Source organism: Hemiscyllium ocellatum, chromosome 3 (genome assembly GCF_020745735.1).
Source record: "Hemiscyllium ocellatum isolate sHemOce1 chromosome 3, sHemOce1.pat.X.cur, whole genome shotgun sequence".
NCBI lineage: Eukaryota > Metazoa > Chordata > Chondrichthyes > Orectolobiformes > Hemiscylliidae > Hemiscyllium > Hemiscyllium ocellatum.
Genome location: NC_083403.1, coordinates 116,372,280 through 116,397,138, shown reverse-complemented (window position 1 = coordinate 116,397,138; position 24,859 = coordinate 116,372,280). Strand labels below are relative to the sequence as shown.

Sequence of the window (24,859 nt, the reverse complement as noted above, 5' to 3'; positions counted from 1 at the left end):
TGTAACTGAAATTATATATTGAAAAAGACTAGATTGTTTATTATGTCTCTCATCCTTTTAGAATGACCATGTTGGTTTCAGTTCTTTCATATGTAAATCATAAACTTGTTTTTAAAAGGTTACATTCTCATTGGTTTCATGTCAGCCCAGATAATGTATTGAAGGTGTGAGCTTTACGTGAGGCTGTCTGTGCCACAATGGTCAGACTGATTCTAATCTAAAAAAAACGGATTTACAGAATCTTACATGGAATCATGCAGTTTTTGAGCAAACTAAAATGTAATTCTGCAAGTATAAATTCACCTCTCAAACTTGTATGTGTATGTGTGCACAGCGGTGTGTGTTTGGGGGGGGGGGGGGGGGGGGGGGGTCAGGGGGATTGAGTGTGCGTGAGAGAGTGTGTTTATGTGAGTACAAAGGGGTATGTGCCTGTGCGAGGGTGTGAACGTACGTGAGAGAGAGAGAGAGCGCGAGCGAGCGAGCGCATGTGTGTGTGTGTGTGTGTGTGTGTGTGTGTGTGTGTGTGTGTGTGCGCGCGCGTGCGCACTGTGCAACTATAGTCTGACATGAACCCAAGGTCCCAGTTGAGGCCATCCTCATGGGTACTGAACTTGGCTAACCGCCTCTGCTCGGCCATTTTTCATTGTTGCCTGTCCCAAAGTCTGCCTTGGAGGACGGTCACCTGAAGGTCCAAGGTCGAATGAAGTATTCTCCGACTGAGAAACGCTGTTGTCTGTTGATTGTTGTGCAGTTTCCATTCATCCGTTGCTGTAGTCTCTGTTGTGTTCCACAAGGATTGCTGCCACCATCTTCTCTGTGCTATTTCACACTCTCAGTGCTACCGCTCTCTCCAAGTCTATTTTTACACACGCATCTCACCAAGGTTCATGAACTACAACTCTCACTATTACAATATGTCCATTCAATAGCTTCCACCCACATCATCCAACAAATTATTAAACTGTCCTACTCTGTATGTTTCCTACTTATTTACTGGGGATACCTTATTACATCTCTGGCTTCATCATTGTGCACATTCCCTTTCGTTGTCTCCATGTAGGAAAAATTGCAACTGGGCCAAGATCGCAGAATCTGGCAAGGCAGGAGCCATTAGGGAACTTCAAATCAACCAGACATGAGCATATCTGTATGCATAGGTACCTCATCAGCAAACCAACTCAGGAAGCTTCATCGTGCCATACAGTGCTGTTTTTCATAGTCAACAGTACTAATTTATTCTTAATCTATACTAACTTTCACCTCTTTTGTTCAATTAAGTACTCTCACTGTGCAAGTAATAGTGGCACCTGGAAAGCCTTTGCTCAGAGGAGACTAACAGTGCTGATGCTCAGCTCTATCTCTGAAGGTAAAACCACTAAACCCACAAGTTTTGCTGGTGTATCCTGAACAAGCTTAAAAGGTTTCACTTCGATGGGTACTCCATTTGGATAAGACTTGAGAGAATAAATTGGTAAGCATATCAATGGCATGTCTCCACAGCTTGTGAAGACTAAGGGGTTCCAAAGACCTTAGCACTTACTTGCACCCCAGGTGGAAGACGATCCCATTGTTTCTCATTCAGATTAGCCAGTGGACACAAAGCCTGGTTGTCATGTGATATTGGACCACAGCTATGAAGTCTACATTTTTGTTACTGAATCCTCTCCATGAGCACAATGTACAGCTCAGGATGAACTAAATACAACCAACTTCAACATCTCATGTGACTCTGAGTTCAGCTTCTAACTCTGCATATGCTCCATCTGAAAAATTTGCCTCCTGATACCTCTGCCTGGCATGCATCATAGTTTGTCTACGAATGATCAACCCAATAGAAAGCAGGTATTCTATTGCTTTTCTAACTGCCCTCTAAATGTCCATAAACACTAACTCACCAAAATTCTGCTGCTCCCATTCAATCATTCACTACCACAGTTTACCCATTACCCCTAACCACTATTAGCTTTCCATCCTTCAACATCTTCAAATTTTGATAACTCATGCTTCTGTTCCAATGCTATTTCTATGAAGCAGGGAAGGTCTTTTTAATAAAAGTGTGTGTTATGGACCAGGGCAGACCCCCTCAAAACACTTCAAGAAAGTAGCTCAGACCCTAACTTTGCTAGTTGTTTTAAACAGGTGTAAAGCAGATATCCCAGGGCTGATGCAGCTAGTCAAACCAATTAATTTTAAAAAAAACAGAATTTATTTATAAGATCACTAAATGAAACACAAAATAAAAGAACAAATAAAGAATTACTTAACCTATCCGAAAAACCAATGGTTCATCTCAACTTAATGATGCTGTTCCCAATACTTGCAACAATCCTCATAAACACTACTTGGCACACGAGGTAAAGCCAAACCCAAGCTCTCACAGGAGGGAAGTCAGAGAGAGAGAGGAGGATCAGCCTGGACCTGTTTCTTTGCATTCAGCAGCTTTTAAAACTGCCTGAAGTGCTTTCAGTGAATAATCAGAGAACATCTGAGCTGGGCGAACTGGCCACTCCCTTACATCGTACAAGTGCATTTTTTATAAGATTGAAAGTTTTTTTCCTGAGGCAGTATCTGTTAGCTATAATCAAATTGGTCATGAAACCCTTCAACTTAGACTTTTCAGAGTTTGTGGCTTTTACGACCTCGCTGAAAAAACCCCCAAAGAACAAGATAACCTTGTTAAAAGGAGCAGCATCGTCACACAGAAACAACCATCCGCACACCCTCAAATGAAACTGCATCAGGACATTATTTCAACGAGCTACAACATGCTGCAACACCCAGGAACTGTCACTAGAAGACTCAAAATATACATTAGACACAAGAGCAATTTGCTTTCTCACTTACAAAAAAGCCACAGTATCATTTAACAAATAATGTATTAAAATTCCATCATGAACAAACCAAAAATGTTTCCTCCATTCACTCAACATGGAATGTACAGTACCAAGATAAAACTAAGGGGAAATTTTGAAACTGAAAGATCCAAAGAAAACAGAACAATCAGAGTTAAAATTCTAAGAACTATGTAGCCCTCTATTCACTGTCACACAAGTACTTTGATCAGGATTCACCTTGTGTCCTTCATTCAATAAACGACAAAATAAATCTCCGATAGAAAATAGTGAGTACCAATACAAACGTGGAACATAGCAATATCTTTTGGTTTTGTATTCCATAAGTATCACAGATTTGTATAATATTGTCCACCGTGTGACCCCCTCATTTAGTTTTTCAGAAAGGTTCTATTTTTGATCTGGCTACAGCACACTAATAAACTCATTCTTAACCCTCACAAATAATAGGGCTCACAAAGAATCATAGAACCCTACAGTGTGCAAGCAGGCCATTTGGCCCAACAAGTCCACATTGACTACAAAGATCATCCCACCCAGATCTGTCCCACAACCCTATCCCCAAAACCCTGCATTTCCCATGGCCAATCTACCTAATCTGTGCATCCTTTGACTGTAGGAGGAGCATTCACGTAAGCAAGAAGAACTTTGTATTCATACCCTTCTGTCCCTGACCATGGACCAAACCCATGGCACTTTTGTTTTTGAAAGGGTGTGACTGCCTGCTGGATCAAAGCATCCAGTTAACTTTTCTTCATAAACTCCAATATGCTGCATCTGAGGCAAACTATACCTGGTTCCATACCTTTGTTAATGTAATCAAAGCTAATGCATTCAATCAGCACGGCTATTTTTTGGCACATTTTAAAGTTGTGAATTAATCAAGTTTAAGTTATACATAACTTAATTTAGGATTTGCCTGTAACATATCTCTGGCACCCTCCGTGAGCTGAGACATCTCTTAGCAATTTTTTTTTGCAGTACAGCACACAGAGACCTCTTTCAATGCTTCACTCTTGGCTTTGCCTCTCTGCATTTGGTCTCATTTTTGATAATTAGAAAACTGTGGAAAGAAGAGTGTGCACGTTTCATGGAAGAAAGCGTATTTTAACAACCTTTCCGAATGGATGCAATTGGTGTCAAATTAGTGACTCGTTATTTAAATTTGGGATTGTGGCCAGTTTTATAGGCAGGGCTCATGTCCAATTCAATGTTTTTGAAGTCAGTATATAAAAAAGAAAAATCTAAACTCAATTTACGTGTAACTAACCTTGAACTTAAAAGATATCTCCTTAGTGCTATGCAGAATGAGGTGTCCTGTCCAAAGAGTGGAGGAAAAACCAGGGAGTAGGCTCCTCTGGATTTGGTATTGTGTGATTAGGAGAGATTAATTGATGACATCATAGTTAAGGATCCTATGGGGTATTGTGACCATAGCGTGATTGAATTCAAAATTCAGTTTAGGGGTGAGAAAGTGGAGTCCCACAGCAGTCTTCTGAAATTAAACAAAATAAATTATCGAGGCACGAGGACACATTTGGTCCGAGTAGAATAAGCAGGAAGGCTAAATGGTAAGACAGCAGATCAACAGTGGCAGACATTTAAGGAGCTACTCAATTCCTCACAACAAAAGTATATCCTGGTGAGAAAGAAAGATGGTTAAGGGGGGGGGTTAAAAAAAACATGCATGGCTAAATGAGGTGGTCAAGGACACTATAAAGTCAAGAACTGAAGTATACCATATTGTAAAGGCTGGTGGCAGGATGGAAGATTGGGAAACTTTCAGACATAAAGAAAGGCTACAAAAAATTAATAAGCTCTAATGTAAATTATGAAAGAAAACAAGCACAAAATATCAAAAAGGACAGCAAAAGCTTCTATAGGTATAGAAAAGAAAAGAGAATCACTAATGATAATGTTGGTCCCTTGGAAGATGAAACCAGAAAGTTAATAGTGAGGAACACTAAGATGGCAGAGACACTGAATCAATACTTTGCCTCAGTTTTCATGGCAGTGGACAACAGTACCATTCCTGTTGGAATGGGCAAGTCAGAGGCAATAGGTATTGTAGAACTTACAACAATCAACATTGACAGGATAAAGGCACTAAGCAAACTATTAGCATTGAGGACAGACAAGGTCCCCAGGCCCGCTGGCCTATATCCTTGGGTATTAAAGAAAGTGGCAGCGAAAATAGTACATTCATTCGTTAAAATATTCCAAAATTCCCTGGACATGGGAAAGGTTCCAGTGAATTGGAAAATGGCTAATTAAACAGGGTGGGAGGCAAAATATGGGAAATTAGAGATCAGTTAGTTTAACATCTGTTGTTGGGAAAGTTTTAGAATCAAAGAAGCAACATCAGGATATTTGGAAAGTCAAAATGTTATCCATTAAAGTCAGCATGGTATTATGAAGGGCAAATCATGTTTGACTAATTTGCCAGAGTTCTTCGAAAATGTAACAAGCAAAGTAGATAATGGAATGTTCTAGATGCAATTTATCTGGACTTCTGGATGGCATTTGATAAAAGTATCACAGAAAAGGTTAATTCACATGGTTGGATCATATGGGATTAGGAGTAATTTGTTAGCCTGGATAGAGAACTGGCTGATGGATAGAAGACAAGAGTCGAGGTAAATGGGTATTTTTCTGAATAGCAAGGTAAAACTAGTGGGGTGCCAGATGGTTCAGTCTTTGAACCACAGGTACTTAACATCCACATTAACAACTTGGATACAGTGATAGAAGGCTTTATAGCCAAATTTGCACAAAAATAGACAGGACGGTCAATGGCAATGAGTAAATAAGAACCTTAAAAAGGATATAGGTAGGTTAGGAATGTAGGCCAAAATGTGACAGAGGGAGTTTAATATGGATAAGTGCAAGGTCATGCACTTGGATCCAAAAAAATGGGAACACAACCTATTATCTTCATGGGGAGTCACTTCAGCTGCTCCATTGCAGAGAGATCTAGGTACATTTGTTCATGAGTCACAGAAAACTAGCATGCAGATACAGCAGATAGTATAGAAAGCGATTGGAATGTTAGCAGCTGGAGAAACAGAATATAAAGGTGAAGAAGCATTGGTGCAATTATCCAAGGTATCGGTGAGAACACACCTGGAATATTGCACACAGTTCTGATCCCCTGGGGGGGGGAATTATAGTGGTACTGGAGGCATTCCAGAGAAGGTTCACTAGATTCAACCCAAAGATGAGGGGTTTATCATATGAAGAGACATTGAACAGTTTGGGCCTATACTCTCTCAAATTTAGAAGAATGAGGGGAGATCAAATTGAGGTATTCAAGATGATAAAAAGATATGGATAAAATAGATGTGGAGCGGATGCTTTCTCTTGTGGGGCATTTTAGGACGAGAGGTCATAGTCTTAGGATAAAGGATAGCAAGTTTAAAACCAAGTTGAGGAGAAGCTACTTCTCCTAAAGGGTTGCGTATCTGTGGAATTTGCAACCCCAAAGTGCAGTGGATGCTGGGATATGAGTAAATTTGAGAAGTTAGACAGATTTTTAATTAGGAATGGATTGAAAGGATACGGACAGGAGGCAGGAAAATGGGGGTGAGGAGCACATCAGCCTTGATCATATGGCTGCGCAGACGTGATGAGGCAAATGGCCCAATTCTGTTCCTATATCTCATGGACTTATGAATGTATGAAAACACAAAGCAGTCACAATGTTCTGTCCACAAAAATGATCCTGACCTTATAGTTGCCTGCTACTTTAAGACACATATGTACTCCCTGGACAACATGGGTGTCTCAAGCCTGTTGAAGTGTTCCTGTGAGGCTCAGCACAAACTTGAAGGAGAACATCTCATTTCCTGCTTGAGGACTGTGCAGCTGTCAGGACTTAATATCAAGTTCAATAATTTTAGAACTTGAGCATCTTCTTCCAGACCCTTTACCCATCCCCACACCTTGTCATTACACGGGCTGCTTTTATCATAGCCATCCCATTTTCACCCAGTTATGGTTCCCATTAGCATTCAACTTAAAGCTCATTTGCTGCTTTCAAATGAATAATGGAAACCCTATGCCCATATATTTATCTTAAGAACATGTACTTACCTTGGATTCATCTCCCAACGAAATAATCTATTTAGTCTCAATGCCTCAGTCGAGTGACATAAAGCAAACATTTTATTAGCCAGCAGCATCAATGGGACCAGGATTGCACTGGTTAATCAAGAAGTCCACACAATCAATATAAAAATGCACACCAAGTAGTAGAAACATTATGCAGGGTGTATTAGTATCACTATTATATTTAAATAATAATGCAACTTCGTTTTAAATAAAACTTCCAGCAGAGAGCCTTCTCAATCGCACCCTTAGCTGATTGCTCGGACATCGTTGAGATCAAGATAATACAGTAAATTTTCCTTATTTCAGGTGTATAATTTTGCCAGTTTATCAGAAGTACCGATTCGTAAGATGCCGGTTAGTTTTCTGTAGCTTGACGAGATATCACCTTCATGGTATGTCTGCAAATTTGTATTGTATCTTTCTAATTCTCTCTCTTACATTAAATAAAAGTATTGGAACTATAGTTACTTGTTATAAACCCTTTTCTTTGTATCCAGACTATCTCAATGGGATTTTCAAGTTTCAATTTTTGATATTTTTTGCATATCTCTATCCATTTTTAAGGATCTATGCACTTTCATATCCTGATCCTTTGCGGTCACAACCCAGAACTCCAAAGATTGTGTTGTCCAACTATATGCAAGGACATCACCTTTTTGCCACAGTAGGGTTTAGAATGGAAGCAGAAAGATCCAGTTGTCAAGGTCAAGTAATTGCTGCAACTAGCAATGAGTTTGTCTTGAGAAATTTTGAGAAACATTACAAAAGACCAGCGGAGTGTGCTATCATTCCTCTGAACTAAATCTGAATACAAATCTAAGAGCTAACAGCACTATGCTGCTTCATTTTTGTCTTTTTTTTAAGAAGGAACAATGCAATCTCACCTTCTTTACGAGCATATGCCTGGCTTGCTGCAATCACTTCTGGATTATCGGGGTTGTAACGGGTTCCTTCTGGGAAAATCACAAGATATGCCTTCAGAGGAAAAACAAAACTGTTAAAATTTGCTCATTTAAAAGTGACTATTGCAGGTTGTTTTCATATGCAGCTTTGAAACACACTGCCAGCATACTGCAATCAACTACTGGTTAAACAAAGTAACTTTTCTAATCTCACATTTGAAATCATGTAATAAGTTTGGAGCAGGCCCATACAGGTAAAGTGACTTGAGATTGAGTCTCTTCCAATCAAGTCACACAAAACTGGTTAGCCTCACTAGTTTAGATTAGATTAGATTACTTACAGTGTGGAAACAGGCCCTTCGGCCCAACAAGTCCACACCGACCCGCCGAAGCGCAACCCACCCATACCCCTACATTTACCCCTTAACTAACGCTACGGGCAATTTAGCGTGGCCAATTCACCTGACCCGCACATCTTTGGACTGTGGGAGGAAACCGGAGCACCCGGAGGAAACCCACGCAGACACGGGGAGAACGTGCAAACTCCACACAGTCAGTCGCCTGAGGCGGGAATTGAACCCGGGTTTCAGGCGCTGTGAGGCAGCAGTGCTGACCACTGTGCCACCGTGCCGCCCACCAGTTGAAAAGACTGGTTTTGAAACATGGGTCCCAAGATTTTAAGGAGTCCAGAAAGGCTAACAGAGGGATAGATTCTGATTTTTTTTTTCACTTCTCAACTTACCAGCGTACTACTGATGTTACTACCTAGTAATAAAATATTTTCACCAATATGGTGCTATTTTCTCTTAGAACTAAATCTCATTTTCAGGAAATATGACATACTTCAGGCAATCAATACAGTTTTTTGGTCTTATTGGAGAAGGGTTAGACTGTGAGAATCACAAGGTTTGGAAGGATGGACCAAGAAAAGGATTGCATTGTTCTGAAAATGTCAACGATCGCCAATAAGGACTGCAATTCCAACAAATCTGTACCTCAAAATGTGATGGACACCTGAAAAGGGCATGCAAGAATGACAAGATACCTAAATGCTAATATATATATATATTCCAGCAGCCAGTGGACTAACTTCAGATCATTTATCATGTGCATATTATGCTACCTCCAGGTCCAATAATCCCCCAAAACCTCAATTTGCTCCATGCAATACAATATCGGAACTCAGTAATATCAAAGCAATGGTGTCCACCTAGGAGATTTCATCTCCCTCCACTAATTGCTGCTCTCCAGGTAAAATGGGAAATGTACACAGGCATTGGCAACACACCACATTTAAAATAACTAAAGTATTACATCTCTAGCACCAAATTGAACCCACTGAGGAGAATTTCATGATCTAATGATCCCAAACACAAACAATTCTGGTCAAATTCCTTTCTTTTCATTGCTTTAGTATCTCAAACAGGGGTGGAATAATAATTGCATTTGATCCTCAAAAACATTACAACTCACAGGACTTCTAACTCTTGGTAACAGCATCAAATCTACACCCATGTGACAGAATTAAATTTCCTCTTGTCCTGCTATGTTACATACTGCATATACAGACAATATATTTGAGTTCACCAAAAAATATTCTTAGCAACTGGTTAAACATTTTGGAAGTTCTGAGATCAGGTCATAAACCAATGGTGCAACCATTTCAAAAATATAATGCCTTTCAAGATCAATTGCCATTAGAGCGCGGTTTACAAAAATAGAAAAACAAAATTAAACTTTAAGCAATATTTATCTAATATTGCCATCAAACGTAAACAATATTGAAATACTTACTGGAGTGCCCACTATTATCTGTTGCTCAAGTTTATCTGCCATTGCTTTTTCGTTGAATTTGGCACTTCGCTTGACATATATTCCTCCGTGCTAAAATATAGATATTATGAATAACATCTTACTGCAAAGTTCATTGAGTTTCATCAGAGAAGTTTTAAAATTACAATGCAAACTGTACAACTGATTATATTATTATTGCTAGCTTTCAAATTGATAACTGTTGATGGATAAACTTTACCAGTCCTGCATATCCACAATGGACAAACCCATAGTCCTTTATATCATATCAAATGTGCACAAAAAGCATTAAATACGGCGTACAGGTGTCCATAGTCAAAAATCACACAACACCATCAGTTGAAGAAGCTGTGCTTTGAAAGTTAATGCCTCCAAACGAACCTGTTGGACTATAACCTGGTGTTGTGTGATTTTTAACTTTGTCCACGCCAGTCCAACACCAGCTCCTCCAAATTACAGATCTCCATTTCAACGGTAAACTTAAGAGTTCGCTTTAGAAGCTATAATCAAAAAGTTACTTTTTGCTATGCAAATATGAAACAATTAATGTTAAGTAAGTTATTACTCTCAGTGACAAACCTTAAATACTTCCCACTTCAACACAATTGGTTGAGCTGTTATCAAGATCCCAATTAATAGCGCTGAAAACAGATCAGAAAACTAAAAACTTCCATCATTTTACTCAAACTGTGACTGCAGCTGCTAGTCTCACTTGCTCACACGTCTACTTTTATTGGTATAAATTAAGGGTCTGGCTGCTTTCCAGTATTTTGTCAAAAGGAACCACACTGCAAAATCAGTACATTGTAGGTCTACTATGTGTACCATGCTGCAATTATTACTTTTTTTCAGTTTGGCCTTTTCAAAAATCTTACACAATACATTGTTCAACTGAATTAATTTTTCAAATACACAAATGAAATTTGCTTCAAACATTGCAGCCTTAAATCCTATAAGTTGCCGACTTGTGATCAAATTGCTTAAAGGTCTCCACCTTAAGGATTTTTTATTTATCAAATGGCTACTTCCTGAGTTTAAAGCACAAGAGCATAATCCGTAGGAATCGATATGCTTGCTTTGGAAAATAATTTGACATATGGGGAAAAGGCCTGAGAGTGGCACAAGGTGAATTGTTTTTTCAGAGGACTAGCATGAACAGCACAGACGAAACAGCCTCTTTCTGTGCTGTAACCCATCCCTGATTCTATGGTATTGTAACTGGGGGAAAAAAAAACCTTGTTCAGTTTGTTTGTTATCTGTAAGAGTGAACATGGGGATTCTTCAATAGTGACTACCATGTTGGATATGTACAAAAAGTTTTTTTTTGTTTACAGATTTTAAATAATGAAAAAGCTGTGTTTCTTAAAAAAATACAGTCTACAATTCATGGAACACCAAGGTTTGCTAGTCTGGATTACAGTTTAGATACTCATGCAGAAGATAATGAAATAACAGAATTACATTCGGTTATGGTCAAATTTTGAAACTAGTCTTTATAAGATTTGAACAGAAAATTTATCTAACTTGCTTTGAGAAATACTAGAGGCATACAACAATTTATACACTTTACATTCAGAAACTAACTAAGATTATTCCTGTTCAGATGACGTGAGTCCTGTCTGATATGCTGCTTCCATAGTGTCAGAGTACAGAATATCACTCAAACTTGCAGAACATTTTGCAGGGGATAAGTAGAACAGTTGGGAGGGTGGGCCCATACTGGAATCAACAATTTAGGGTGTAGGTTTGCTCGCTGAGCTGTAGGTTTGATATCCAGACATTTCATTACCTGGCTAGGTAACCTCATCAGTGGTGACCTCCAAGTGAAGCAAAGCTGTTGTCTCCTGCTTTCTATTTATATGTTTGTCCTGGATGGGGTTCCTGGGGTTTGTAAACAGCTTGCTACACTTGGAGGTCGCCACTGATGATGTTACCTAGCCAGGTAATGAAAGGTCTGGATATCAAACCTACAGCTCAGCGAGCAAACCTACACCCTAAACCTCAACCTGAGCTACAAACCTTCACAAACCTGGCAGGAATCAACAATGCAGGATCATAAAGGGTTGGAGTTCTAGAGACAAAGTGTAACTATCTAGAGAGAAAGTTAAGAGTAGGATATCAAATTGCAGCCATTATTTCTAGTGTCACATGATGATTTATATTAGAACAGTAAAACATATGAAGTTAATATATAGCTGGAGACATGACACAGGTGGAAAGGCTTCAGATTCCTGAGGCATTGAGTTCCATCCTAGAAAAGATAAGCCCTGTACCAAACATACAGGTTGCAACACAACAGGTTTGGGCTACTGGTCTTTCACTGAGATCAACTGGTGCTGTGGATGGTGGATTAAATAAATTAAACTGGAGAAGGGAAATCCAGATGAAGCAGTAAAGAGGAGAGTTGAATGGTACATTGAATAAAGAGTAGCTCATAAATAGATGGGATACGGTAAGCATATGCAAGGAGGATGATAATGGATTTTAAGCATGTGTACAAAAACTCCAGAGGAAGGCAAACTTTGAGAGCTCCAGACATGTTGTACAGGTGGAATATAGTATCATGGTGTTTGTGTTACTGTGCTAGTGATCCAGAGGCTCTGATGATTGATCAAAAGAAAATGTAATTTGATAAATCTGGAATAAAGAGCCACCAGTCAGTGACCATGAAACCAGGGATTGTCATAAAAACTCACTGGGTTCACTGATTCCCTTTAGAGAAGGAAATATGTCATCCTTAAATTGATCTGAGAACTAGTAACACAAATCTGCTGATTTCTAACTGGCTTCTAAAATGGCTTATTGAGCCACTCAGTTGGACCGAACTATTGCAGAGTGCACAATTAAACCTAGGTACATCACTTCAATCAACAACACACCCAGCCCAATTGACCATCCTCATCTAAGCACTGTGGCAGATTTCAGAGAACTGTCCCACAGTCAATTCAAATGACAGATTGACACAATCTGACTCTTTGAGATAGACATTTTAGCAAATGGCTCGACCTCTCCACCATTTCTAGAGGTGCACTGTAAAGAGATCATAAAATGCTGCATAGTTGTTTGTAAATCGACAGCGAATCTGAGTTAGCGAAGGAAGCAGTTTTTGTTCATAATAAAAAAGCACAGAGTGGCTCAGCGGATACAGAAAATAATCTGGATGAAAGACTTCAATGAGTAGTTGGCTAGCAACCAAGTTGTCATCTCCTGAAGGCAGTATCTATTAGACTGAGACTGTAACTGGTAGTGATATAAGAAACACAAACATAAGTTGAGTTGTCACAGATGTTCTGCTCATGACAGTGTGAGAAGTGGCACACTGCACCGATGAACAAACCTGTCAACTATAGGGCAATCAGTCTGGTGGTGAGCAAATTTGGGGAAACATTAATCCAAGGTGGAAATTTTCAAGGGAAATCAGGGGCATACATGCTACTGGCTAGAGTCAAACCTGGCACAAAGGAAGATGGCAAGGGTTATTGGGGTGCCAACCACCTCCGTCACGTGTCGTCACTTCAAGATTTCTTTAGGGTAGCAGTCTGCGCAAGGTGTTTCATCATAAGAACAGAAGTTGGGATGTTCACTGATGATTTCATCATGTTCAGCACCATTTATGACTCCTCAGATTCTGAAGCAGTCCGTGTCCAAATGCACGACCCAGTCAATATTCAAGTTTGGGCTGATAAACAGCAAGTAACATTCATATCATACATGTGCCAAGCAAAAACAACCTCCAAGAAAGGAGAATTCAACCACCAATGCATGGCATTAATGAAGCATTAATTAATGAATTGATCAATGGCATTACCATTACTGAATCTCCAAATATCTACATCTTTTGGGTTACCATTAACCAGAAACTGAACCTTACCCTGTATTTAAATATGGAGGCGGTCAGAGCAGGTCAATGGTTAGGAGTTCTATGGGACATAATTCACCTCTTGGCTGCTCATTGCCTATTCACCAACTACTCAGCACAAGTTAGAAGTGTGACGGAACTCTCCACTGGCCTGGCTGCCGGCACTCAAGAGATTTGACACCATCCAGGAAAACAAAATCTGTTCTGACATCATTACATCTAACACTTCCAACATTTTCCCCATCCTTCAAGGTGTGTACTATCTACAAGATGCACTGAAACACCTCACCAAGGGTTCTAAAAATTACCCTGAAACATGTAACCTCTCCCACTATGACAGACAAATGCAGCATACACACTGAAACACCACCACCTGCAAGTTCTTCTCCAAGCCATATTTCATCCTGACTTAGAGCTAAACCAGTATTCCTTCACTGTTACTGGATCAAAACTGAAACTCCCTCCTGAACAGCACCACGAAAAGGCTTAAACCATGTGGCTATAGCATCTCAAGAAGGTAGTTCACTATCACCTTGGGGACAATTAAAGTTCAGCACTAAAGACTGGCTTAGCCAGTGACATTTGCATCCCAATAAAAAAGACAATCAATTGGCACATAGAAAATTAAGACTCAACAAATTAGGTCAGTATGGATTTGTTAAAGCTGCAAATGTGTTGCTGGTCAAAGCACAGCAGGCCAGGCAGCATCTCAGGAATAGAGAATTCGACGTTTCGAGCATAAGCCCTTCATCAGGATTTGTTAAAGGCTACTCATGCTTTGACTTGTTTTCTCAAATTATTTGAAACAATGGCAATTGATTAAGGTATTGCAAATGATATAATGTATATAAACTTTCAAAAGTGTTTGATAAAGTGACATATAACAGACTGTTACTTGTCGCTTGCGAATACTGTTAATTAAGCAATAGAAATCAGTGAGTAGTGACCATTTGTGTCAAGCTGATGGAAGTTTGCAGCAGTGTTCTCCAAGGATCACTATTAGAAGCATCACCTTCTTTAACATATATTCATGACCTAGATATGAATGTATATATGGCAGAATTTCAAAGTTTGCATCTGACAACTGGACTGTAGTAAACAGAGAAAAAGCATAGCTTTCATTATTTTTCACAGGATGTGAGGCTTACTAGTTAAACTAGCATTTACTGTCCATCTTCAATTGCTCGAGAAGCAGAAGGACATGGGAAACCCATTGCAAACCTAACAGCCTTAACAAATGAAAGTACAACGGCCAACAGAAGAACAAATAAATTTAAGAATATTCAAGATGCCTGAACTGAAGGTCTGTAGCTATCATACAGGATTGTAGAGCTGGAGGTGATTGTAGAAATAGAAAAGGATGAAATCTTGAAGGGCTTTAAGGACAAAATTTGAAGTTTTTGAATGCAAGAACTGCTTAATTATGAGCTAATGTAGGTCAAAAAGAGCAGACATGATGGTGATCCAGTCTTGATGTGTCAGGACATAAGCAGTAGAACTTGTGACAGCTTCAGACTTAGAGGTTTTTTGATTCTTTTCCTTGAATGTAATAAGTTCAAAGCAGTTATTCAATAACAGGACAATTCAAAGTTTGGAGAGAAGATTTGTAGCTCGGGTGCTCGTTGTGGTTCTGTTCGCTGAGCTGGGAATTTGTGTTGCAGACGTTTCGTCCCCTGTCTAGGTGACATCCTCAGTGCTTGGGAGCCTCCTGTGAAGCACTTCTGTGATCTATAGTGGTCTATAAATGCCGGAGGAAACATCACAGAAGCGCTTCACAGGAGGTTCCCAAGCACTGAGGATGTCACTTAGACAGGGGACGAAACGTCTGCAACACAAATTCCCAACTCGGCGAACAGAACCACAACAACAGGGCAATTATTCAAAATGGCATGTTAAACAGCTGACTTGCTGTTACATTAAAAGGAATTGTGCAAAATGAGGTTGGTGTTCAATTGAAGGTCTGTTTTCATAAGCAGAAAGGCATGGCAGAAACTGGTTGACCAGAAAATGTCTGAGTAAACCAATTACATAATTCTTTGAATTCAAATTGCTTCCACTGCAAATTGTTTGCCTTCCGCACAAAATTTAAACAAGGTACCATACCTGAGAGAAATACCATCCATACAAGGGGAGCCACTTCAACCCATCCTTTAGAACGTAACGCACATGGCCAAGTGCATTTTGCCGGATTGCTAACATATCAGCAATAATCCAGTCAACTGAACAAGAAAAATACATTGCTCAGAATTTTATAGACATTTATATATATGTATATACTTTTAATATACAGAACATGTTGAAGATTTGTTTTATGTTTGAGAAAGGGCTGTATTTGAACCAGCCTATTCAAGAGTTCACAAGCTGTAACATTTTTATTTGTCTGTGGAATAGATTTATATGCAGGGAATGCAATACTATACAAATGCTCAAAGATTCACGGAAATAGAAGCTCCTAATCATCTAAGAAGTGGCTCCAAACCTTAAAAATAAGTCCAATCCATTTATGAGATAACTTAGATGTCACAATTATCAAACGAAATCTTTGGAAAGCCCTTGCGCTTTTACAAATAAATAATACTTGCCCCCTGTGACTAAGTACTCACGACATCAGATTAAGCAAGGGAAAATAAACATTCAGAAGACCTGCAACCTCAATTTACACTGAAACAGAACAGCTATGAAAATGGCATACAAGCCTTATTAGAGCATGATGCAATCCAATTCTTGAAATTTAAACTTTTTTAAAAAGTTGACTTTATAAAAAGCCCATCAGATAACATTGCCTGATTTCTGTTTAGTAGTAAACTTACTTTTTATGTCAATTATTTGACTGCAGTTGAAGTCAGTATCATACAGAAAATGGTGAATTCAAAAACAATAGCAAAATGAGCCTTTTTAAAAGTAAAATCTTGGTTCTGTAACTTAATTAGGTTATTAAACTTAGATAGATGGCGTATGCTAAGTTGTCGGTGCCCCCATTTCACATTTGTTAGATCACTTTCCTGTGGCTATTCAATATACATTTTTTGTTCAGAACCTCGCAAGCCTCGTCTTCTGTCTCTTCCATGTGACCTTCCTTTTCTCCCGTCACTGATAATTTTGAATAGGGATGGAGCAGCGCACTATCACTCAAATTGCAACAAAGTTGCCAAACTGCCCATTGGTATTTTCCAAAAGATTCACTGAGACCAACTGAAGCCTCAATGAAGGAAAGAACTGATTTTTGCACAGGCAAGTTGGCAGATAACAGTATATTACAACTATGCTTCTTCTACTACTATCAAATTACATGACAGCAGGAGATTAAAAAGAATTAAATGAGTAAAGATAGCTGTGAGAAGTATGGGGAAAATTAGTTCACCACTATTGAATTCAAGGAAGACAAAACAAAACATCGTGTTTGTGTGACAGACTAGCAGCTGCAAGTGAGCAAAAGGATGTGTGCACTCATTTATTACATATCTATCAAAAGTTAAATGAAACGCTGACCTTTATCTTAAGAGAGAGAAAGAGACATTTATTTTCTACAGAACCTTGAATAAGCTTTCCTGGAGTATCACGTATAGCTTTAGGCAACAAATAGAGTCATATAGATGTATAGCATGGAAACAGACCTATCGGTCCAACCCGTCCATGCTGACCAGATATCCCAACCCAATCTAAGTCCCACCTGCCAGCACCCAGCCCATATTCCCTCCAAACCCTTCCTATTCATATACCCACCCAAATGCCTCTTAAATGTTGCAATTGTACCAGCCTCCACCACTTCCTCTGGCAGCTCATTCCATACACATTCCACCCTCTGCATGAAGAAGTTGTCCCATTGGCCTCTTTTAGACCTTTCCCCTCTCACCCTACCTATACCCTCTCATTCTGGACTCCACCACCCCAGGGAAAAGACTTTGCCTATTCACCCTATCCATGCCCCTCACAATTTTGTAAACCTCTATAAGGTCACCCCTCAGCTTCCGACGCTCCAGGGAAAACAGCCCCAGCCTATTCAGCCGCTCCCTACCACTTAAATCCTCGAACCCTGGCAACATCCTTGTAAATCGTTTCTGAAACCTTTCAAGTTTCACAACTTCTTTCTGATAGGAAGGAGACCAGAATTGCACACAATATTCCAACAGTGGCCAAACCAATGTCCTGTACAGCTGCACCAGGACCTCCCAACTCCTGTACTCAATGCTCTGACCAATAAAGGAAAGCATGCCAAATGCCTTCATCACTATCCTATCTACCTGCGACTCCACTTTCAAGGAGCTATGAACCTGCACTCCAATGTCTCTTTGTTCAGCAACACTCTCTAGGACCTTACCATTAAGTATATAAATCCTGCTAATATTTGCTTTCCCAAAAGGCAGCACCTCGCATTTATCTGAATTAAACTCCATCTACCACTTCTCAGCCTATTGGCCCATCTGGTCGAGATCTTGTTGTAATCGGAGGTAACCTACTTGGCTGTCCACAACACCTCCAATATTGATGAGTTCTGCAAACTCACTAACTGTACCTTTTATGCTCACATCCAAATCATTTATGTAAATGACAAAAAGTAGAGGACCCAGCACCGATCCTTGTGGCACTCCACTGGTCACAGGCCTCCAGTCTCAAAAACAACCCTCCACTACCACCCTCTGTCTTCTACCTTTGAGCCAGTTCTGCATCCAAATGGCTAGTTCTCCCTGCTTTCTGTGAGATCTAACCTTGTTAATCAGTCTCCCATGGGGAACCTTGTCGAACGCCTTACTGAAGTCCATATAGATCATATCTACCACTCTGCCCTCATCAATCCTCTTTGTTACATCCTCAATAAAAGTGAATCAAGTTTGTGAGACATGATTTCCCACGCACAAAACCATGTTGAGTATCCCTAATCTGTCCTTGCCTTTCCAAATACATGTACATCCTGTCCCTCAGGATTCCCTCCAACAACTTGCTCACCACCGATGTCAGGCTCACTGGTGTATAGTTCCCTGGCTTGTCCTTACCACTCTTCTTAAACAGTGGCACCACGTTAGCCAACCTTCAGTCTTCCGGCACACCTGTGACTATCAATGATACAAATATCTCAGCAAGAGGCCCAGCAATCACTTCTCTAGCTTCCCACAGAGTTCTAGGTACACCTGATCAGGTCCTGGAGATTTATCCACTTTTATGTGTTTCCAAGACATCCAGCACTTCCTCCTCTAATATGGACATTTTGCAAGATATCACCATCTATTTCCCTACAGTCTATATCTTCCTTGTCCTTTTCGACAGTAAATACTGATGCAAAATACTCATTTAGTATCGCCCCCATTTTCTGCCGAACAGATCTTTGCGGTGCCCTATTCTCTCCCCAGTTACCCTTTTGGCCTTAATGTATTCTCAAAAATGATTTTTCTTGTAGAAAAAACAGCACAAGTTCCCCAGAATTATAGAAGGCTTAATGGAGTTACATCACAATGGCAGATTTCACACTCATTTGAAATTAGATAGATAAAGGATGACTACCTTCTTTCAAATGATATGGTATTTGTTCATAGTAAATAAAGATAATATAATATCTAAATGTTCAAGAGAAAATTCCAGGAAGCATTTCTTCACAAAAGGTAACGAGCATCCTGAATGTTACTCCTTAACTCCACTATCTGCTCCAAAACCTGCCAAGAATCAGTCAATTATCAAGAATTTTTTTTTAAACTCAAGAATATTCTAGGTAGCCACCGCTATCTGAAACTACAGCATTCTCAGGAACCTTTCCTAAGCCAGAAATAGTGTAAAGTGAAAGTGCACGATTTATATGGGAAAAAGTACCGCCGTTTTTCGTAAAAACAAAAATCCTCTTTGGATTCGCAACAACAGGTACTAATGCAAGTCTTTCGTAAAAGTGAAATAACAAAGCGCACGTTCAAAAAGCGGGGGATACCTGTAAACGCTTTGTTGGATTACAGTAAGATATACATCATCCATTATCAAAGATAAATGATGGAATGTATTTGTCGGATTGAATGGTTCACTCTTCTTTCTATCATTGGTATTTGTCTCTTCCAAATTAAGGCAAAGGCAAAATCTGATCTTGGTATACTCTACTCCTCCTACACCTTGGAGTACCTCATTTTGCAAGAGTCCATCATTCCTCCTTTCAAAATTTGTCTGCAATTACTGTTACATGCAAGTCTCAACCAAGATATCAGTCAGTCATTTCTGTCAGCATGGTAAATTATCCCTCTTGATCCTTCATGACCAGCCAGCAACTTTAAACACAGCTGGTCACTTACCCTCCTTCAATTGCCAGGTGGTTACAATTAAACTCACCTGGATCTGGTCCTATTTATCCAAACATAGTCAGAGGACTTCAAAGACCACTCTTCCTACTCATACATTGTTACCATCTGGAGGTGCACACACACCAAACTCTGGCCTTCTCCAAATTTTCATTTGCAGGGTGATTTTTGACATCACCTACAAGCATGTGAAGGCCAAATATTAAGCCCATAACACTCAGCTCTATTGCTGTATCAATTCTTGAACTTTCTACAGTTTCTGATATGTCACACTGCTTGGCCAAATGTCCAAATTTGGTAGGATTAGAAATTTTCTCCAAAAATAAACTGAGAAGACAGAGCTATTGGCTTTGCTTCCCACCACAAGCTCGGTTCTTCAACATATATTCAAATTTTTTCCCAGACACGAAACGGAACCAGTCCACTTGCAGCATATGATGTGTGTTTTACCCTGACAAGATTCTTCTGCCCACATATTGACTCTGTTATCAAGATTACCCACTATTACCTTTCAACATAACTTGACCACATCCCTGCATAACTGCTAATGGAACCCTGACTCATATGATTCCTGAAGTTGACTATATTCCAGCTGCTTTTCATTTCTAATTCCATGTAAACATACATATCCAGAACCACTGCTCCCATCTTAAACTGCACCAAGTTCTCATCTCTCCAACAACCTGTGCTTCCTTATATATATGTGCTCCTGTCCCAGTAATATCTCAATTTAAAGTTCCCATATAAAAGCATAATACTATGGATCCGGGAAACTTGAAATAAAAACTGAAAATGCTGGAATTGCTCAGCAGAGGCAGGATTCTTGCACTTAACCCTTCAACTTTGATAAAGTGCTGAAACTTCATAGAATTATAATAGGTCATTCCAATTTAAACCTAGGCATACAATTAAACATAGGAAACAATAAGCCAAAAGCATATTAAAATAAGCTTTTTAATTCTTTCAATTGTAATCGTAAACTCAACAATACAATAGAAACAATTTAAGATTCAGAACAGAAAACAGTATATTTAAGTAAATCTTCAACATGAAAATAAGCTCCCTTACCTGTGCACTGATGGTTAGATAAATAAACTATGTTTTCCTTTTTCTCTGGCAGGTTTCCATATATAACAACCTGTAAAAAGTTTTACAGTTCATTATAATGCATTTACAAATACTCAATATTATGAACACCATAGTATTGATCAGGTTGTCCCCACCCAACACAAATCTTATGAGTCTATCAATTTACCATACACTTTGTTTTGACAACTTTGCATGGAGTGCAAAAATATGGTAAAGCCAGAATATTTACTTATCAAAATCTTGCACAAAATTCCAAACAATGTATATTGCTTTAAATTCTTAGCAACTTTGTTTCTTGCCATAGAAAGGGTTTGTTTATTGCAGATGATTCAGTTTTCTTCTAAAAAATGGTACCGGCTTCACAGGAACACCCAGCAAACATTTAAGCTTAAAAACACACTTCAACTATTTAACTCATACACTGCACCACTTGGCTAGTGATGTTTTGATTAAAAACAAGATCAACAATTCCTCAGAAAATTCTTCCTCTCCATTTTCATGAAGATGTCACCCTCTTAACGCAATAACAAGTTGTCTGATATTCATAGTAATGATCAGCTTGCACTTGGCATGCTCAGGGCGGATGATCATATATGCTCAAAGAAAATCTCCAGAACCTCATCAGTCTCCTTGTCAATCAAACTGATTTACTTTTACATTACCTTTTTATTCAAAAACAAAGAATAAATAAGTTTACTTTGTGGAAACAGGTTTCTAACATTGTCTTCCTTCACTACTCCTGCCAATTCCAAGGAAAGTGAGATAGAGTTTTGAAAACATTTTAAAAGAACTCAAGCCAAAGGTGTGACACAATCAGTTGAAATTTAAATTCTTATTAAAACCGATCAGCCAATTGTTGGTGCAAGAATTGTCCCAAACACTTTGCTGTCGCTTTATTAACAGATTCAATAACTCAGCTTTTAAAGCTATGCAGTAGTGGCAGGAGTTTCAGAATAATGATATTGGGTATTAGCTTGGAGCTATTAACGCTCCTACAAAGATCTGGAGTAGAGTTGAAGGTCTTTCAAAGATGACTGCACTGCGATATTCCTTAAATTCACATTCCTGCTCTTTCCCCACAATCCTTGGAACCATAATTATTAAGAATCTATCCCAGCCTTTTAATGTATGCAAGGTTTCTGCCCCACTTCACCAGCCCTCTGTGGCAAGAAGTTCCAAAAACACTGAACACACAGAAGAAATTTCTTTTCATAACAGTCTTAAATTAGCAGTCCTTAGTTCATAGACAATACAGTCTGGCCCAAGACTTTCCCATGAGGGGAAACATCCTCCCAGCATTTATCCTGTCAAGTTCCTTAAAAATCCTAGATGTTTCAATGAGGTCACCTCTCATTCTTCAATGAGTAGAGTCTCAAATGGTTTCGCCTTTGCTCAGAAAACAACCCTTTCATACGAGGGATAATTCTAGTGAACCTTTTCTAAACTGCCTCCAATGAAATAACATATTTTCTTTAAAAAGGGAACCAAAGCTGCTCAGGGATATAGGTAGATTTGACAAGTGGGTAAAAAAATTGGCTGATGGAGTAGTGTAGAGGAAGTGAGATTTTCCACTCTGGCAAGAAGAAAAGAAAAGCAATATACTATTTATATAGAAAGATGATGCAGAAGTGGTGCGGAACAAACACAATCTGTGTCACTTCGTTCAAGACATACACAACGTGAGTGTGTATGCACAGCAAACAATTAAGATGACAAACAGAATATTGGCCTTTATAATAGGGGAGCTGGAGTACATAAGTCAGCAAAGCCTCAAATATAATTCTGTGTACATTTTTGTCTTGCTTACTTCAGGAGGGATATTCTTGTACTGGAAACAGTTATTTACATATAACTTAATGGATTTGCAAAATGTACATCAACAAGCGCCACAGATCACAGATAAAGTTTAAGTGTCTTTTCCCACTACTTAGCATCTCAAATTTCTAAAGCCAGAGTCTGGATTGAAGATCTATCTTCAGATGAGGAAACAATGCAGAGAATCTATTGCCTAGAAGTCAAAAAGGTAAAAGCAGCAGACTAATAAATTTAAACTTCAGAGCTGAAAAACAAACTTTGCAAGCTGCAGATGGTTCATCACAAGCAAAATTGTGTGCAAAGATACATCTGACTTGAAGCAATGCATGTGATCCTACAAAATCAAAAAGATGTATTTACTCATTTAATCAGATTGGAATTCAAGACACATAATAGCAAGTTAGCATAATACCTAACTTAGTAATTAAAGGTGATGAAAATTGGGAGCTGAAAATGTGTTGCTGGTTAAAGCACAGCAGGTCAGGCAGCATCCAAGGAACAGGAAATTCGACGTTTCGGGCCAGAGCCCTTCATCAGGAATGCTCATTCCTGATGAAGGGCTCTGGCCCGAAACGTCGAATTTCCTGTTCCTTGGATGCTGCCTGACCTGCTGTGCTTTAACCAGCAACACATTTTCAGCTTTGATCTCCATCATCTGCAGACCTCACTTTTTACTTGATGAAAATTGGGAATCATGCAATAAGCATTGCTGATCTCATTCACACAGAGGATATCAGAATATCAAATTGGAAGAAGCAAATAATGAATTAAGTAAAGCCCTGTCTGTTACATTATTCTGATTCACCAAATATGGGTTGGTACTGTGAATAATAAAATTCAAATAACTCTCCACTACTGAAGCTAAGAATCAGAAGCAATAGAGAAATGTATACACAGAGCAGGGTTGATTTATTTTTCACTCAACAGGTAAGAAAGTTTGTGAAAATTCCGAATACTTGCACACCACACCCCTCTTACTGTTTTTATTTACTAATACCAAGTATAAATATAGTTAAATTAACAAGGTTTTGGCATCCTGGAGGAAATCAGTAATTCTTGTTCTCATTTACTTCCTCAGGAACTATGTGAAAAATACGTGCTGCACGAGAAGGGTTTTCTCCATTCATCTTCTGATTATGAATATATGTGTAAATACAATTTCTGTACCCAAACAGGATGTTACAAATAAGGCATAGAGCCTAAGAAGTATGTTGCGACATTGCAAACTGTGATCCAAAGAATGCATTGTGGCAAACCCAGTGCACGCAACTAGCCAGTTTTACAAACAATAATGAATTTCAAAGATGAAGTCAATATACTACAAACCTTTCTTTTAACATTTAACACTCCCAACAAATGTGCATTCTCTGTATATCAGCTGAAAACACCTCAGGGAAACATTGTATATATTTTTCAAATTCCTCGTCAGTAGGTAGAAGCATGATTAAGTGTGATGACAAACATATGATGTAGAGGAGCCAGTGTTGGACTGGGGTGGACAAGGTTAAAAATCACACAACACTAGGTTACAGGGCAACTGGTTTATTAGGAAAACACTTGCTTTCAGAGCGCTCCTCCTTCATCAGATATCTGCGATTTAAAATGTTAACGTTCACTACAACTCTATGTGCAGCAAACTTCAGCAATCAGACAAGCATACAGAAATGAACTCTGTGTTTAAGAGTGCTCTCTTTACTGAACAGCCATTTGGAAAATACATGATTGGATGGAGTCAAGCTGTTACTGCAGAAAGCAAGTATGGATATGATGGGCTGAATGAATATTTTCTTTACTCTAACAATTTTGTGCACCATTTTTGCTAATTACAAAAGATTTAAATATAAAGAGGAGTAGAAGGGCACAGTTTATTGAAATAGCAATGTAGATGGAATTAATAGATTATATTCCCATCAAGGAGAGGTCAGAAGCAAATTATTCACTTTAGTGAAAGATTTTAAACGGGAGACTTATGTTAAGTGAGGACTAAATGGAAAAGTAGGATTTGTTTTTTCAAAGCAAAACAATGAATAAGCAGATTTTGAAATTCACCAAAGGAGGCCATTGATGTCACCATTCATGTCTTTTTTTAAATATACTGATACAACCTCAAGTTGTCTCAGGAGTGTGACTCCATAGTAGTTCTGGGATTTA

General features: G+C 38.9%; 1 protein-coding gene across 1 annotated transcript in view; it reads right to left on the bottom strand.

Moving 5' to 3' along the window:
* agpat5 (1-acylglycerol-3-phosphate O-acyltransferase 5 (lysophosphatidic acid acyltransferase, epsilon)) overlaps positions 1-24,859 on the bottom strand; it is a 101,013-nt gene that overhangs the window by 50,796 nt on the left and 25,358 nt on the right. Inside the window, exons 2-5 of the mRNA XM_060821601.1 lie at positions 20,873-20,942; positions 15,639-15,754; positions 9,659-9,748; positions 7,847-7,937 (exon numbers count right to left, since the gene is read on the bottom strand). Coding sequence (XP_060677584.1) covers positions 7,847-7,937; positions 9,659-9,748; positions 15,639-15,754; positions 20,873-20,942 — 367 coding nt within the window. The remainder of the gene's footprint in view (positions 1-7,846; positions 7,938-9,658; positions 9,749-15,638; positions 15,755-20,872; positions 20,943-24,859) is intronic.